Genomic DNA, 19044 nt, shown 5'->3' on the forward strand with positions numbered 1-19044 from the left:
CATATATACGCGCATATGGCCATGCGAGAGGCTATAAACGTGTATCTATTATAGTTTATAGCTGGTGACCAGGTAGAGGATTCTAGAAGAAGAAACGTCTACATATTTGAGCAGAGAGTATAAAAGAAGCAGAAGCTGAGTAGTCCGTAATCCGTTTGATTTAAGCACGCTGTCAGTTGCGAAGTATAAGTATTATTGCGAAGTATTTTCAAATTAGTCTAATAAAGACCATTTTGCATTATTGAATATTGGAGTTATTTATTCAACAGTTTAGCGATAAGAACGTTAGAAGGTTACAAAAAAAGCGGAATTTCCCTACATTCATTACAATATGTATTATTTCTAATTGCTGTTTTTATGTACAGGTCCCTTTTTCGCTCTTATTTGGAATCAAAATCTATAAATAAAGTGTTGGTAATAAAGATGGAGATTCGGGCTATTAGCGACTTTGGGCAATTTTGGTCGTAGTGCTTTTGTTTAGCTATATTTTATTAAAATAATTTGTTAAAAATAAACGGTTGTGAGCACACAAAGAAATCTATTTGTACTAAGGCGCTATTGTGAATATTTGCACTGCATTACCAGTAGTTGCTACCATACGCCAGATGGCAGCGCAAGTTGATAAGAGACTTTTATATTGGTTGCGCAAGGTTTGCACGGGTCCGGCCTTGGGGAGTGTTATCGATGTTGATGGTCCTTTGCCGGATGCAGATACCAAATTCAAGGGGTTGTGTAGCGCAGCGCTTTCAGGTTGCCAGGGCAAAATATAGCTTCTCCAAACCCAATTGTCGAGTGTCAAAGGTAGATTTACACTGTCCTGAACAAGAATTTTTTAAAAAATGTAAACGAAGTTTAAGTAATGTGCGGTCGAGGCAGGTGTTAGCATTGTAAGACTTAATCAAACATATTTTAAAAAATATGCAAATAAATGCTTCTTTTAAGTTATTGAACGAATGGATATTTTCCTGAGTAGATGTAAGTGCACATTTTACATATGTATGCATGTATGTAACGTCATAATCGCGTTGAGCAAATTCACACATTTTTACTTTTAAAATATGTTTTCTCCTCATATGCCTAAAAAACATAAGAAAAAATGTTATATAAAACAATAAAATTTTATCAGCATCATTTTACCTTTCGCGCTACACTGAGCAAATTATCGAATGAACTTTGACCTGTTTGTTTAACCATATCATAAAATACTTTGGTTTTACTTTGAGTTAGCAACTCAAATGGTGTATCAAATTCAACTGCACGCCCAGCATCCATAACCAATACCATATCCGAATCCATAATTGTATTCAAACGATGAGCAATGGTAAGAACCGTGCAATTCCTAAATTTATTTCTTATTGTCTTTTGTATTAGAGCATCAGTCTGCTGATCAACATTTGCGGTCGCTTCGTCCAATACTAAAATCTTATTTTCACGTAGAATGGCTCTCGCTAGGCATACCAATTGACGTTGGCCAACACTGAAATTACTTCCCCCTTCAGATATTGTGCTTTGCAATCCGCTTGGCAGTTCTGATACTACATTTTTTAGTTCAACCTGAAAGGAATAAAAAATATGGTCAAATTGAAAGCCTTTTTTATTACTTCCTTTGTATTGGGTCGGTTGAATGTTTGTCCGCTTTTCTTACAAATCTTGCAATCGATTTTTAAGTAACTTCTCATTGAGCTACAAACGTGAAACTTTACACATAGGTTAGAACACCGTGACAATGCAACAAAAAAAAATCCGTTAGGTGGCGCACGGATCGAAATAATTAGATAAGAATTTGAAAATTTTCAAACCAGTTTTTAAGTAACTTCTCGAGGGGCTAGAGGCTAAAAATTTAGAGCTTAATTCAGAGGTCAATGACAGCCGATGACACGATACCAAAATATTCGTTAGGGCCGCACGGGATGAGATACTAAGGAAAATCGTACGAAACGGAGGGAATTTTGGGATTGATTTTTATTAAGTTCTCATTGAGCTACAACTGTAAAACTTCACAGATAAGATAAGACGCTGAGAAAATTTAGGAAAAGGAGGAAAAAAATTCCGTTAGGTGGCGCACGGATCGAAAAAATTAGATAATAATTTGGAAATTTGAAACCGGGTTTTAAATAACTTCGCGATGAGCTAGAGGCTAAAAATTTAGATCTTAATTCAGAGGTCAATGACAGCCGCTGACACGATACAAAAAGATTAGCTAGGGGGCGCACGGGATGAGATATTTAGGAAAATCGTACGAAACGGAGGGAATTTCGGGATTGATTTTTATTAAGTTCTCATTGAGCTACAACTGTAAAACTTCACAGATAGGAAAAGACACCGAGAAAATATAAGAAAAGGAGAAAAAAAAAAAAATTTAAGCACTTCCTTTATATAAATGGACAAAAATCAGTAAAAAATGTCTCCTTATATAAAGAGATATTCTTGCTAAACTTTGCTTTTAAATCTTGACAGAAATTGCAAAAATATTTATGTGAAGTAAAAATATAAAGGTGGAGCGCGATTGATTGACCAATAATTGATCCTACCAACTTTCCAATATATTTTCTGAATTTGATTTTAAACAAATTTGATTTGCTCTTTCCTGAAAACAATTTGCCCTTTTGTAATTGCGTTTGCTCGATTCGTCCTTCCCTGAAATCCATTTGCCTTTTCTGAAGCTCATTGATCCTTTTCAAAATCCGATCTGCCCTTTTGGAATTCGATTTAGCTTTGCGATTTGCTTTTTGCTAAAACTATTTACCCTTTTCTAAAGCTCTTTGATATTTTCTGAATTTGATTTTCAAATAATTTGATTTGCCTTTTCCTGAAAACAATTTGCTTTTTTGTATGTGCGTTTGCTCGATTCGAAATCGATTCGTCCCTCTCTGAAATCCATTTGCCTTTTCTCAAGCTCATTGATCCTTTTCAAAATCTTGCGTTTTCTCCTTTGCGAATTCAATTTCCCCTTTTCTAAAATACATTTGCATTTTCTCAAGCTCATTCTCTTTTGAAATTCGATTCGCCCCTTTTGAAACACGTTTGCCCTTCTTGGAAATTGACTTGCTCTTTTTCTGAATTCGATTTTTAATGATTGGCTCTTTTTGAATTCGATTTTCCCTTTTACATTGACCCTTTGAAACACGCTTTTTTTTGAGCTCGATTTCCCTTTTTTCAAAATCTATTTGCTCATTTGATTTTCTAGTTTTAAACTCGATTTGCTCTTTTCGAGATCCATTTATTTTTTTCTCATGTTCATATTTGCCTTTCTGAAATACATTTGTGCATTTCAAAGTTTAATTTTCTGAATTCAACTTCCTCTTTTCTAAAACTCATTAGCCTTTTTTATTTCGATGTATCATTTCCTGGCCTTTCTCAAGCTCGTTTGCTCTTTCAAAATTGGATTAGGCCTTTTTGAATTTGAATTGTCCTTCTCTGATTTCATTTTGCCCTTTTTTCAGATATCCCTATTCGGAAGCTCATTTACTATTTTCAAAATTGTCGTTTTTCAATTCAATATTCAATTTACTCTTCTCTGAAAATACATTTGCCTATTTCTGGAATACATTTGACCTTTCCTCAAATAAATGTGGGCAAAATGGAGTAACAAAACATGTTTACGCAAAGTCATTATATTTCATTGCAACCGAAACCGAAACCGTAAAGAATCCGAAACTAACTTTGACCGACGCAGTAAATAACAAATCTAAACGACTTTCCAAAGCTGAAACTGATGCCAAAATGTTGCCTCTAATATTGATAATATAATAGCTGTTTTTTTTACATCTATAACCGCTTACGCTTAAACTTTATATGGACTGCTAAGCGTCAAACTTTATATACACCTCTGAAATTGCTGCGCATTATACTCAGATGTAACTGAAATATGTGTATATGTTTCACCACTACACTAATTCTATGTATCACCTATTAAAATGGTGCGTGTCCACAATTCATCGCAACTGATTCAGCTATATGTTATACACTATGGCCATCAGAGGGTTGTGTCTCCGCTTTTCGGTACATCCTGTGCTGTATCTAGTTATTTAACCACTGCCGCTAGATGGGTCTCCTAAGCATTATCTAAGCGAGGATAAGCGTTTTTTTTACGCGCAAACGTAAACGTATATGCGTGTAAAAAAACACGGCTCATATAATACTGTGATGAATATTAGCATCGCTAAGCTGATACTAAATAAATCACGCAACAATAGAAAAAAAATAAAGCTGCCACTCATATACACATGAACACATCAATCCGCATTTACACACATATATAAAAGGCAACGAGGAGATAACTCACACACAGATGTACCCTGCAAAAATCGTTGGATCATGTGGTCCACTGGAGTACTTACCATTATACTCCACTGTAATGCAGCAATGGACCAACTCATGTTTCTACACGAACATATTGTAAGCCGATCATTACTCGCTTTTAACGATTGTAATCACTACACGACGTTTATTGGACTGTGGGTACTCCATGGATTACTCTGATGTAATGCGGAGCTGCAGTGTATGGTCGAGTCCTAGGACATCGCAATGTTAATTGGACCATATTTTTTGTATGAATTGTGGTTAATTTTGGAGAACTCGGTTGGTCCATAGCGATTACTCCATACATGCATGCATAGAGTACTCGCGATTTTTGCAGGGTAGTCATCAGCCGAAGTTGTACTCACGCATACACACGCATATATGTAGTCAATTACCAAGCAGGAGATACAGCAGTTCTGGAAGGCGAAACGTCTAGACTTTAGTAGAAATATGCGAATGAAGCAACGGAGAGCATAAAAGCAGCGCAAGCTGAGTAGTCAGTATTCAGTTTTGATTTAATCACGCTATTGGTTGTGAAGTATAAGTGTTATTGTGAATTACTCTCAAAGTAGTCTCATAAAGACCATTTTGCATAATTGAATATTGGAGTTATTTATTCAACAGTTTAACGATTCGAACGTTAGAAGAAGGTTTGGAATAAGCGGAATTCCCCAAAATTAGTTACAATACTTTGGCGCGATATACAACAGAGAAGATTTAACCGAGCTGCCATTTCAATTTGTGGTTTGCTAGTTTTTAATTTTTCGTACAAATTAGCGGGGCCTACATTCAGAGGGTTTGCCAAACAACTACCGAGCAGCGACCTTATGCAAAAACATATTTTTCTGAAGTATTTTGGACGTGCCTTTTCTCGGGACCTGAGCCTAGCATCTTCTGTTTTGTTGGAAGCCCTCACTACTTTCAACGCGGTCACAGTGGTTCAATATCTACGCAAAAATATATATTCTATTTTTTCCTCTCACTTTCATCAATGCATGTATATCTCTCGGTTAAGCAATTGCTTTCATTGCTTTTATGCTTTCCTATACTGTTCAATCCACACTCGCATTTACCTCTTCCAAAGCTTCCCACAACTTTGCATCCGCATATTCATCGAAAGGATCCAAATTATAACGCATTGTGCCTGAGAATAACACTGGCTCTTGCGGAATAATCGAAATTTTGCTACGCAAATCGTGCAAACCCAAATCTACGGTATTGCGCATATCAATAACAATAGATCCTTCGTTATACGATAAACGGAAAAGTGCATTGATAAGCGACGATTTACCAGCGCCAGTACGTCCCACAATGCCAACTTTTTGTGATGGTAATATTTCAAAGGTTAACGATTTAAGCACTTGATCTGATTTAGCATCGGGGAAATAACGCAAGCTTAGCTTATCAAATACGATTTTACCCTGTTCTGGCCATGATTTCGGTGGTTTTTTACCAGGTTTACTTTCCATATCACCCTCTGGTTCGATTTCTGCATAATCCACTAAACGTTCGACACTAGTCATATTATTCTCAAGCTCTGCCGCTTGACGCATACACCACTGCACCATGCCAGTCAAACCCATAGCCTGTGTCACAGCCAAACCAACATCGGCACTGTTATCAGGTGTTAATACGAAGAAACTCAGCGTGGTAACTGCTAGATAAAGTGCACAAAAGCAGTCCAGCCAATAGCCAAAGGCACGACTTGTTATCAAAAACATATAATAGCCGGAACTATGAAGATCTTGGTAGTTATCAAACTTCTTCAATAGCATCTCTTGTGCACCAAACGCGCGTATCGTCGGTAAGCCATTAATTGATGTACTCAGATGTGAGTAGATTGGTGAACGTGCTGTAAGTAAGAATACAATTTTAATTTTGATTTTCTTAAGATATCGCTTTTAAACTCACTAACTGCTTCAAGACGTTTAACATCCCTCGATGTATTTAAATAAAATGAACGCATTAAATAGAATATAAGCGCTAAAATACCCGTGGCCAAAAGGCCGATTGGATTTACAATCGAGATTACAATCACAATACCAGCCAAACTCAAAAAGTTTTGTATCACATCCATCGTTATCAATGGCAACATCTCGTCCACTTGCCCTAAATCCTTTGAGAAACGATTAAGTATGCGACCTGAGGGATTTGTGTGAAAGAAATACATGGCCGCATGTGTGATGCCTTTGAACATAATATTGTGAAGCTCCGTGGAAGAAAGTGAAGTCATGGTAAAAAAAAGTATACTACGAGTCAAAGCAAAGATGATAATTGCAAATACGATGCTGAAGAATATATAAATATCTGATCGGTCGGTATTCATATGAAAGTCGGGTGTGCTTGTGCTGTCATTGGATATTGTCCTTTCGACGCTACTCATTTCAACTGCTAGTTGATGCTCATTCTTCTTCACCCTGCAAAAAAGCAAGCAATAAGTGAAAATAATCGTAACACCTAAATTGAGAAGATAAACATACCAAAATGAAACGTAAAGGTCATTAGCAGATCCAGCCATTTGCGTTGCTATACATAATATCATTGAAATTGTGAAGAGCCAGTATCCTTTGCCAACTCTAAAATACTTTTTATATAGCGACCAACCAACTTTTCCTCCTTGACGTATCTCCTGCACTTGAAGTGGTGACTCAATTTCCTCAACCACAGACTCTGTTATGGAATCATTTCTGGAACGTGTTGTCGAAGTGCTATTTCTCCGTTGAAAATCGTTTTGGCTTGAAAAACTTTTCATTTCGGCATCACCATCCGTTTCCTTATCTGACTTCGTTATTAAATTAGCAAAATCCAAACCGCTACTACGCATCGCATCGTATGTACCAATAGCACTTATTTTACCCTTATCCATAATAACAATGAGGTCAGCTTGCTCGACAAATTGCAGTTGATGCGTTACGAGTAGTACGATCTCATTACGTAGAAATCCACGCATACATTGATCGAAAAGATGTCTCCCAACATGTGTGTCCACAGCACTCAGTGGATCATCGAGTAAATAAATGTTAGCTTTGCGATAGACAGCACGTGCTAAGCTGATACGTGCTTTCTGTCCACCTGAAAGTGATGCTCCACGCTCACCCACAATTGTCTTGTCTCCATAGGGAAGCAGATCGAAATCGTGTTCTAGTGCACATCTCGTAAGCACCATACGATAACGACTTTTGTCCATTGGTAGGCCGAATAGTATGTTCTCACGGATGGTACCCGTAAAGAGCCAAGGTTCTTGAGAGGCATATGAGTAAGTGCCATGCACGTTAATAGAACCAGATTCTATTGGTAGCTCGCCCAGAATGACTTGAATTAAGCTGAAAAAGGAATTATAACAAAAGAACATTAATTAATTGGACCACAGTTTGTAGTCCTTGCGAGATGACATGCGAAATAAATTTTGAGGTACATTTTTTAAAAAAATTTCGGGGGTAGTAGGTAGGTAGGTTGAACTGGCCGGTCCATGAGGACCTCACATAGACTGATTGAGTCCGTAGTGTTACCAGACGTTTGTTTTAATGACCAAACTGAAAAACCCTATCAAAAACCAGGACTTATGTTATAAAATAACTCCGTCCTCTTGGCAAATACTAGAAGCTTCTAGATCTGACAGCTGTATCACTCCTAATAGCTGGAGTCTTAGCCTGGCAAGTGCAGGGCACGAGCACAGAACGTGCTCGATCGTTTCCTCCTCCAACCCGCACTTCCTACATCTGCTATCACTGACCAAGCCTAGTTTAAAGGCATGTGACGCCAACAGGCAGTGTCTAGTCAGAATACCCGTCATGAGTCTACAGTCCTCTCTTTTTAATGATAGGAGCAACTGTGTTAGTCTAGTTAGGTTGTAAGACCTACACATAATCTTCGACACTTTACAGCCCCGCGCTTGAACCCACGCCTTTCCCGCTTGATCGATCATGTCGAGAGGTGCACGACTTCGCTTAATCTCGCCCAATCTAATTGGGACATCTACGGAGCAAGCTTCAAGGGATGCACCCTTTTTAGCTAGTTCGTCCGCTTTTTCATTCCCATCTATTCCCATATGCCCTGGGACCCAATATAGATGTATGTTTCTCCCTGTCCCGATTCTCTCCAGAGACTGCTTACACTCTAACACGCATTTAGATGCTGTGCTATGCGAGATTATTGCCTTAATTGCTGCTTGACTGTCAATATAAAAGTTAACACGGTGGCAGCTTAAGCTATTCTCTTCCAGGGTTTCTACTGCTTTGGCTACGGCAAATATTTCCGCTTGGAAAACGCTACAGTAATCCGGCAGCCTTAGGATCTGCTTATTTCCGGATCAGCGCAGTATACCGCAGACCCTACTCCTTCCACTACTTTGGAACCATCGGTGTATACATGTATCGCCTCGTCCGCCATTTGCGCACCCTTGCGCCAACCGTCCACCTCTATTGTGGCCTTAAGATCTCCCTCGAAACGCAGATAGGGAATCATGTAGTCTGTTCGTCTTGTGATTGATGACGCTATACTACTATGGCCATATGGCCGGCGCTCAAGCTGCCCCGAAGCACGGAGCCTGGTTGCGGTCGTTAACGCTTTGTTCTTTGCTACCAGGTCTACAGGTGGGATGTGCAAAATGGCATACAGTGCAGCCGTCGGGGTTGTTTTCAGGGCTCCCGTAATGCTAAGCATCGATAATCTGCATACCCTCTCTCATTTTTTGAGGTATGTTGTTTTTTGTGTGGCTTTCCACCAAACAAGAACTCCATAGTAAAGAATAGGGCTTACAATCGCTGTAAAAACCCAATGAGAAAGAGAGGGCGATAGGCCCCACGTACACCCCAGCATTCTTTTACATGCATAGAGTGCCGTTGAGGCCTTCTTGACCCTCTCCTCTACGTTGAGCTTCCATGACAGCTTACTGTCTAGGATGATTCCTAAATATTTTGTGCAAGGTTTCTCCTGTAAGGTCACCCCTCCTAACTTAGGCCTGGTCCAATTCGGGACCTTGTACCTCTTTGTAAACAAGACCATATCCGTCTTCTCCGCATTGACTTTCAATCCGACATTAGATGCCCAGGTATGAATATCGCGAAGCGCCCGATCCATCAAAGAACTAATCGTTGGAAGGCACTTTCCACTTATGACAATTGCAACGTCATCTGCGTAAGCCGTAAGTTTTACGGGTCCCTCATCGAATTGCCTGAGCAGTTGGTTGATGACCAGCGTCCACAGCAGCCCTCCCTGCGGCGTGCCCCTGTCCTGTTCGTGGCCTCGTACAATCCCCATTGTGATGTAATCTTTCTGCAATTTAACATGCAGCCGATCCATCTGATTAAGGCAGGATGTACTTTAATGTAATTAAGACCATCCATAATCGCCCATTTTGCAACATTATTGAAAGCCCCGGCAATGTCCAAGAGGACTCCTAGAGCATACTCCTTATATTCCAGGGATTTCTCAATGCTTATTACCACCCCATGCAATGCGGTGTCTACCGACTTGCCTTTGGTGTACGCATGCTGTGTTGTGGAGAGCAGCTTTTCATCCACGTTGGACTTTATGTACACATCTATCAGCCTCTCAAAGGTTTTGAGCAGAAATGATGTGAAGCTAATGGGTCTATAGTCTTTGGGATACACGTGACCGATCTTCCCCGCCTTTGGTAGAAAAGCTACACGAGCTGTTCTCCAAGAGTGCGGTACATGATTCAGTCGTATGCACCCATCGAATATTATTTTAAGCCATTCCACGACCGCCCTACTTGAGACTTGTAGCATGGCCGGGAATATACCATCTGGGCCCGGCGATTTAAACTTAGCAAACGTCTTCACTGCCCACTCGATCTTGGTATCGGTCACCAAGCCCGGCACTACTAGCTCCGTGATCGAAATGTGAGTGATGTCTGCTGGCTCCTCTAAACCGTCTCTCGATGGGAAATGTGTATCGAGAAGCACCTCTAAGGATTCCTCAGTATTACGTGACCATTCCCCGTTCTCTTTCTTTATTAGTCCCTGGACTATGCTTCCCTTTGCTAGGACTTTTTTCAACCGTGCTGTTTCGCTGGAGCACTCTATGTCCGTACAGAAACTTTTCCATGAGTTTCTCTTCGCCCTGGTAATGTCACGCTTGTAGATCCTCAGTAGATCTCTGTACTCGTTTCGGCACGCTTCGCTTTCCGCGGTCTTTGCGAGCTTAAACATTTCTTTTACCTGTCTTCTTAGAAGACTCAGATCATTGCTCCACCATGGCGGGTTTGCTTTTCCTCTGAATCTTCTTAGAGGGCAAGCTCGGGGGTAGTATATTTTTGAGTAAAATTTTGCGGGTTAGGGGCTTAGAATAACTTTAGAATAAGAATAAGAGTAATGGTGAGATTAAGATACGAGAGGGAAGATTGACAAAAGAATGAGAGAGATAGGGAAATTGAGTGGGTCGATTAAGTCAAAGTAAAGACGTAGATTGGGGAGAAAATAACAGAGGAAGGAGAGTTTTCTAATTTCGCTAGCTAATAAATTCCAAGGTTAGCCAGTACTATATTGTAACGAATTTTGGGAAATTCCGCTTATTTGAAACCTTCTGCTAACGTTCGAATCGCTAAATAAATCACTCCAATATTCTGTATTTGTGAGTAACTGTATGTGTGAGTAACTACTTCGGCTGATGACTACATGTGTGTGTGAGATATCTCTTCGTCGCCTTCCATGTATGTGTATAAATGATGATTTATGTGTTCATGTACAGCAGTGTGGCTCGCTTTAATGTTTTTGTTGTTACGTGATTATTTACTAACAGGCTAGTGATGTCAATGCCACAATATAAAATAAAGGTCTTATAATCAAAACACTTTTTTTGTTATCAGCTAAAACTACATATATGCACTCATTCTTTTGAAGTATCGTTGTTACAACGCCTCTGCCGCTATATATTTTTAAACCATTCACAATTTCCTGCTGAAGAACTCTACCTCTAACGCTTGGTTTACATAGGTAACTGTTTAATCTGGAGTTTTCGTATTACAAGCCGCCTAGATATTAATCCGCAATTGTCATTTCATTTAGTATTGGCTTCAACTGCCTGTATTATTACTCAGTTAGTTATGACGTATTGGACCGCATGCGGAAAGGATTGGCGCTCCATTTAATGATTAATGTAGAAGCTGCGGCAACGATGAAGAGCCTGAAACTGTTAGGCATCTACTATGTGAATGTCCAGCGCTCGGTAGAAGAAGGCAACGTTTTATGGCCAAGATGTTTCTCGTAGATCTGAGTGATATAGCTGAGGTCAATACACGACGCTTTGTTAGCTTCACAAACTCAACGAAGTGGTTTGATTAGGAGAGTAGGAACAAATCCTTGTGGTTTCACAATGGGCCTATAAAAGTCTAAGTGTGCCACTCCGATGTGGACGGCAGCCATTTGAACCTAACCTAACCTAACCTATGATAGAGAAAAACGTTATATAACTTGCGCCCAGTGATGCCATCCACCCACCTTGACTTTCCAGAACCAACTGGTCCAACGACAGCCACCAGGGTATGCGGCTTGACTTTTAAGTCAATATCAAACAAAGTATATTCTGCTGCTGCAAGATCCCATTTTGCTTTCAATTTATCTATCTCAATATAGCTTTCTGCCGGTGTTACTTCGTTTGGTATTTGGAACGGTTTTAAATTACCATTTAAATCATCTAAATTTATACCGTTATTCAGCACACTTCTATTACTTCTTAAATGATCGCCAATTTCTTCGTACAGCAAGTATTTTCGTATACGTTTGATGGATACAAGAGTCTCCGAGAGTTGTTGAATTGCATTTGGAAATGACACCGTCATTATATTGCGCAAAATACTATAAAATGCAGTGATTATGAATGCTTTTTCCGCTGTAAGTGTATTTCCTAATAGCACATACCCTACCAAACTGACAAAGACTGATATGCGTGTCATAAATATAGAAAACATTTGTATTATACCAGTTAGATAATTCTTTTTACGTATAATATTCATTTCTTTGCGACGCGCTTCCTGTATCATTTTATCGAAAGGTTTCTCCCATGCATACATCTTGATCACTTGTATACCCGATATGATTTCATTCATCATACGCACACGTTCATCAGTACGTAGAGCGGTGCGCAAACGAAGCTTTGATGTTTGTTTACCGAGGAAACCTTGCAATGGCACAAATAGTACCACGGCTATAATACCAAAAATCGCAGCAACACCTACCTAAAAAGGAGAAGATGTATACGTGTTGTAATGTACTAATTAAAATGCAGTGCACGGACCTTTAAAAAGAGAATGTTGGTAGACCAAAAATTAATAGTGGTAGAAGTTGGTAGATTTTTTTTCCAAGAAAACAATATCTATACTTTATATTTGTACAAAGCAATTCATATAAAACAAATAAAGCACATTTCACGGAAACAACACTTAAAAAACAAAATATGTAAACAAAATAAAAAAATTCATGTAAATTTGTATATGTGACCCGGCCTATGAAAAGGTGATTCACTTACTAGAAGTTTGTTCTCCAATGATGACAGAGCTTTGACACTCCCAAGTTCAAAAATCTCGACGTGTTGCTTTTACGAAGTAAGGAAAAAGGGAATAATTCAGCGAAAATTTTAGTAGAAAAGTAGCTTTATTAGTAAATTAGTAGTGTAAATGCCAACAAGTTTTGGGGTCATATATGTAATACTCTTATATTGCTAATAGAAAATACTCTCAATGTGTTTTGAATTCGAAATCAAAACAAGACAGCCTATACAATTTTTGTGATTGTAGCAGCATAAGTGTGACAAGAAAAAATTAAAATTTAGGTACATTCGATTATTGAATACAAAAACAAAAACGTATAAACAGCAATATATCGGTACTCTGATGTTTGGGAATGTACCTAGGAGTATTACATATATGTTTGGGATAAATAATTTATTTTCTACTAAATATTTCGTGAATTGATATAGTTTTGTTGGTTTAGTCATTCTTTCAGAATTTGTTTGAAGGATGCCGTACGTCAAAGTTTAATTCAAATGTATACTATCTGAAACTTTGTTTCAAAAATTTCCTACTGAGCATAAGCTCAATGCATTTTGACATAAGAGGAAGTTAAGGAAAAATCATTCTGAGATAAGGCGTTCTTCAACCTAATTCTGATATAGAGCGTTTTTGTGACAAATCTTGAAATGGGAAATTTTTGAAAAGTATTTTGAGATAGGGCGATTTCGAATTGGCAGCCGGCATGGCTTATTGACTTAGAACTTTATATTCTGGCCTTGACTTTGACAGAAGAGTTAAGTTTTTGTGCGGTCCTACTACACAGGGAGTATTTACCTTTTTATTCTGAAATTTCAGAAAGCTCTTTTCCGTTTAAGTATTCATAACCCATTAATTTAGAATATTCGGAACACGTTCGTTTAATACTACCTCACGAGGTCCGAATATTCCACATAAGTAAATACATAATATTCCAAATATAAAACGACTCAACAAATTCTTAAATGCAGACGAATGTTCCGAACATGCGGAATGAAGAAGTTAACTCACTCAATGAGTATATTTCGTTATGGCATCTCCATTATTTACTTATTACATTTTTACGTGAATCGATTTACTAGTCGAGTTTTTGACGTTGACGTTTGACGTTTAGGTTTCGTATATTCATAGATTGACGAAAGTGCACGATTTCTTGTTGTCCTCACTTTTCATAAAATTACCTATGTTCCACACTAATAGGCCATGGTATGGTTAATAAATTCATCATAAAATTAAAAAAAAAAATTTTCTAAGAAATTATGCAGCTGTTTATCGGAGTATTTGTAAACTAATTGCTTCCTATTTCTACTACTAATATTTTTCGAAAAATCGCAAAGTTAACGGATATCAATTAGATTTGGGAGCAAAATGGCTGAAATTGCCAAAAAATTTGTTAGCCGAGCAAACCCATAATCCAACAAAAAGTGAAACTTCCGCTGTCACGTCACGCTTTTGAAATATGATTCAAATGAAGTGAAATGTAATAAAAGGGAAAGACAAGAAACAAAGAAAATTGTTTGAATTGAACTTTTATTGATATTTTTTGAAATTTCTATAGGAATAACTAAATTCAAATTATTAATTTATGAGGAAACGTAAATAAAAACTACACATAACTTCATTTTAAGACATTAGCCATGGATTTTAGAAACCCCTCCGAAAAATTGTCAGTGGTTAGTGTTCTTTCCTCCACATTTTTAAGGCGCAATAAAATATTTGCTGCCAGCGCTTGGGGGAATGATAAAGAAGCATTGTTTTTAAGGTAACTGGCCAGTCGCCCGAGTTAAATGAAACTCAACGGAGAAGGTTGCAGGCCTGTTAGAATACTGCGCTCATACCTGCGGAGGAATGTCTCCTTATGACTCCTTAACGTCATTGACATAGTGGCGCTAAAAGTGCTCACTGCCAAAGAGTGTATTAAATTGCGAAAAACTAAGACATCCCAGAAAATAACACACAATGATTACGCAATTCATGTGAAAGAAAAGCCATGAGGAGCCTAATCCACACAGTGTCCTTCGTTATTCACCCACTGTGAGCTCCATAATTCAAACAGCTTCAAAATATATTTGATATCGTTACAAATATCGTGACGATATCTGATATCAAGATAGAACGCCTTAAATGTCGTGTATTTTCGTTTGGTTGTTGTTATAGCAGTGCTTTGCCCCATCCAATGGGTGCGATTACTCAGAAATTGCACGGAAACTTGGTGTTTCAACAATTTTGTACCAAAAAAAGTTAAAGGCGTAGGTTCCACATTGAAACTGAAAAGGTGGACATACATTATGTATATAGGTGTTGATTCTGGATAGACAGAGTGATTCCCTGGGGATTTGGCTTTCTTCCACTGCACTCAAAAAAAAAGTATCACTATCATTTTAATACACGATGTGCAAAAATGAAACTATAAACGGTATCATTTTCGTGGTATTAATGCAACGATAAATATTATAAAAAGTATAATTAAAAGTATCAATTTTGTATCTTGACTATTGATTTGCCCTTGGAAAATATTTGTTTCGCCCTTAAAATGTATCAAAATGATGACTGTATAAATTTCCTAGTTTCATTATGATAACATTTAATACTAGATTGATTATAAAACGCATTACATTTGTATGTAGTCTATTAACTTGACAAATACAAGTATCAAACTAATATTTCGAAAATGTCAATAACATAAGATCATTGTTGACGAAAAAAAGATAAGCAAAAATTGCACATTGATGCCTAGATGGCATCGCCTTAATACAACTTTTTTTTCAGTGTGGGAGCTTCGGATATTGGACTCTGAGAACGGGGTTCGCCTGGCATTTATTGGGTACGAAATTTCCGACGCTTTTTTGGTTCACGTGGTGAATATGGTCGCTGAAGAATTGGCCGATGATAATGCCACGAAAGACTAGGAAGATAGTTGTTAATTTTACAGCAAACAGCATAGATGAAAGGGCAGGACCTGTTGCAAGTATCTTGTAATCATTGGCGTAGAAAACAATGGCTAAGTGCTTCGGGCGGGATATGCAGTTTCGATATGTAAAAATTACACAATAGTGGGGATGGAACACGCCCTGCGGCATCCCTTAATTAATTATTTTTGGTTTTGATGTTAGATTCCTGAACTGGACCGAATACTATGCATCACCACAAACGATTAAAAGTCCCTTGGCTTAGAATTTGATTGAAAATAATAAACAATCGCAAGGAAAAAATTAACTTTTACGAAATTAAAATTTTTGTTCGTTAAGAAAAATCGCCAATGATAATTCAAAGAAAAATAATAATTGAAGAAACCTAAAAACTTCAAAAGCGTTACGTCATATGACAGTAACTTTTTTCCTAAATTAAATTACAAATACACGGTTGTGGCATTACGGGATCTTTAGTCATTCGTTCATGGAGCAAACCTCTTCTGATTAAATCATGGCTTATGCCTATATGATACTTGCTTTTTTCCTGTATTTTGAGCTTGAAATACTGAGGAAACTTTACCGATACATCTAATTGTAATAGCAATTTTACAATGTACCAGTATTTTTCTGTCGCATGTTATCGTTTACTTATAGTTCAACCATGCGTTTACTTACAACTTTTTTTACTTTGGTTTAAAATTATTCATAAAAATGTGATGAAAATAGCACAGGAAAATATTTGCGAGTAGATGACTACTACATTTCTTTCATAAACAAATTTATTTCTTGTTTGAATTTGTGCACAAACTTTTCAAAATAAAAACCGAATTCTCAAGAAAAGAAAAAAAAATTGTCAGAAAAAAACAAAAGAGAAACCTAGTGCCATATGGGTGTTATTAAATACAAGGAAAAAATTACCTACAAATCAAAATTTTTTATAAAATATTATTAATTCAATTGGAGGCTGAAATAAAGTCCGTCTGATACAACACTCTTTTATTGACATTTCATTGGAAATGCTTGCAATTTTTAGTCCATTACGCTTGCCGATTTTTATGTGGTTCATTATAGAGAACGACTTTTCTGCCGGTGCACTACTGTGAAGTAATATAACTAAAGAGCAGATTTCTTCACTCAAATTTTCTTCTAGAAGACTCTTCAGTTACCAATTTTATCCATCCTCTAAGAATATCGTCGGAAAATATCTTTTCCATTTTTTTCTTATCATATAACATTAATGATCGCCATTCATTGTTAAGAATTTCCATGGAAATCTTGTGAAATGGAAAAGCTTTAAGTAGGGAACAATCGTTGTCATTCGACTAGATTGAATATTTTTGCATCAAAATATTCCAAAAGGTGTAATTTTTCGTCTTCGAAATTGAATCGTTTCCTAATTCCCTTACAAAGGCAAATGTTGGTAGATTTTTGGGCTTTGGTGGTAAAAGTGGTAAAAAATTAAAATGGGCTAAAAAGTTGGTAGATCATCCAATAAGGTGGTAAAGTCCGTGCACTGTTCGAATGTACCTACCTCTCTGTACATGAGTACACCAACAATTGTAATCTCGAGTGGTCCGACCCATAATACGTGCAGGTGCATAACGGATGTATCCAGCCGTCCAACATCGTTTGATAACAAATTCACTACTTGACCAATTGTTGTCGCGCCTAATGCTGTGCGATTAAGACGTAGTGATTTACGATAAATCAGATTAGATAGAGCTAGACGTGCCTTCATGCCAATATGTGTGACAGCCAACATATACGGATGTCTCAAAATAATATTTAAAGCATTACCGATTATCACTCCCATTGCATATATAAATGCGGTATATTTATCATCTTTATTGGTCGTATTGGCATAATAATTAACTAAACCACCCAGAAATATTGGTTGAGTGACACTGTAAAATAAGCGTGGTAATTTTTCTTGTAGTTTGAATAAATCGTCCCTCAACGCTATTTACCGAAATGCGATTTCTATGACAAAAAATAATAGTCCTAGGACAGCAAAATATGGTCCAAATACTCGCAACACAGCCGAAACCAAACTGGGTGGTTTATTTTTAAGTCTCTGATTTTGGATTTCAGATCTCCAAGCTTTGTTCATTTTGATACCGAGCAATTCTGGAAAAAGGTTCGTAAAAATAATTAGTTGTTGGGTTAGTAGAGGAATATTTTTATCGCCTGAGGGAAGCCAAATCGCATGCACAAAGATCAGGGGTGGGATAGGCATGACCGCATGTCTGAGAATTTGGTGAAAGCCACCTTTATCCAAAACAGCTCTCGGTCCCAAACCAATCAACCTATATTCGTCCCCTTTTTTTATTTTTTTTCTCGGACGTTGTGGCAGCGCACTGCCCTCAAGTGGCCCGATGAAACCAGGCTAATCCTATTAATTTTTTATTTTTTGTTTTTTTTTTTTTTATTACATACTTTTTTTTAATTCTAATTCTTATTTATGTATGTTTTATTTATAATTTATAATTTTTATTGTTACCGGGTCTTTGAGAGACAGTGGCTTCTTAAGCGCCGAGATCTAACACTGCTCAGCTACAGAGAAACTCATCAGCTGAGAAATATAGATTCACAAATACAATAGATTAAAAGTATACATATTATTTTTTAATTATTAAGAGAAGATAGAACCGTTCTTTTTATAGCAAAGAGCGAGTTCGAAACATCAATTATTCTCGAGTGAGAGTTATAATTTTCACACAAACAAAGAAAAGGTTCGTTGAGTTAGAAATTGCTTCCACATTGTTTAAGAATTATAGGTTTATAATGCCTTGAAACTCGGCATGGAACATTCAAGTTTACTTCGTTCAAAAGAAATGGGCTTGAAATCAATCCATTTAATAGCTTAGCCATAAATAGTACACCTAGCAATTCTCTACGACTTGCAAGGGTAGGAAGATTTATTAGTTTTAACCGATTAGTATAAGGAGGAAGATTATACAAGGAGAAAGATTTCTCAAAGGCGAAAAGTAAAAACTTTTTTTGAATTGATTCTAGCCTATCCACATGAACTTGATAACGTCGATTCCAAATTATCGATCGATATTTTAATATCGGTCTCACCAATGATGTAAAAAGGGTTTTTGTAACGTAAGGATCACTAAATGCCCATCTTTTAACAAATGCTAATCCTCCTCTCGCTTTATTGACTGTGGCGTTGAAACTAAGTTTGCAATTCATTGTAACTCCTAAGTCGACAAAAACATCCACGCTTTCCAAAGTTTGGTCATTAATTGTGTAAGAGGCTGGCTGCACGTTACCACGTGAAAAACACATGAATTTACATTTTTCTATGTTGAGCGGCAT

General features: G+C 37.4%; 1 protein-coding gene across 16 annotated transcripts in view; it reads right to left on the minus strand.

Moving 5' to 3' along the window:
• Window positions 1-261: 261 nt before the first annotated feature.
• Window positions 262-19044, minus strand: part of LOC137253330 (probable multidrug resistance-associated protein lethal(2)03659) — a 46509-nt gene continuing 27726 nt past the window's right edge. For 11 of the 16 annotated variants that reach the window (XM_067790080.1, XM_067790072.1, XM_067790103.1 and 8 more), the window contains 7 exons: window positions 17688-17847; window positions 17248-17624; window positions 11763-12495; window positions 6214-7625; window positions 5376-6154; window positions 1138-1554; window positions 262-1077 (listed from right to left, as the gene is read on the minus strand). In XM_067790080.1, coding sequence (XP_067646181.1) covers window positions 1036-1077; window positions 1138-1554; window positions 5376-6154; window positions 6214-7625; window positions 11763-12495; window positions 17248-17624; window positions 17688-17847 — 3920 coding nt within the window. In that variant the 3' untranslated portion in view covers window positions 262-1035. Of the gene's footprint in view, window positions 1078-1137; window positions 1555-5375; window positions 6155-6213; window positions 7626-11762; window positions 12500-12558; window positions 12762-17247; window positions 17625-17687; window positions 17848-19044 lie in introns of those variants that run through there. The other 5 variants (XM_067790134.1, XM_067790200.1, XM_067790179.1 and 2 more) reach the window with 4 other exon arrangements.

The sequence above is a fragment of the Eurosta solidaginis genome, chromosome 1 (assembly GCF_040869045.1).
Source record: "Eurosta solidaginis isolate ZX-2024a chromosome 1, ASM4086904v1, whole genome shotgun sequence".
Lineage (NCBI taxonomy): Eukaryota > Metazoa > Arthropoda > Insecta > Diptera > Tephritidae > Eurosta > Eurosta solidaginis.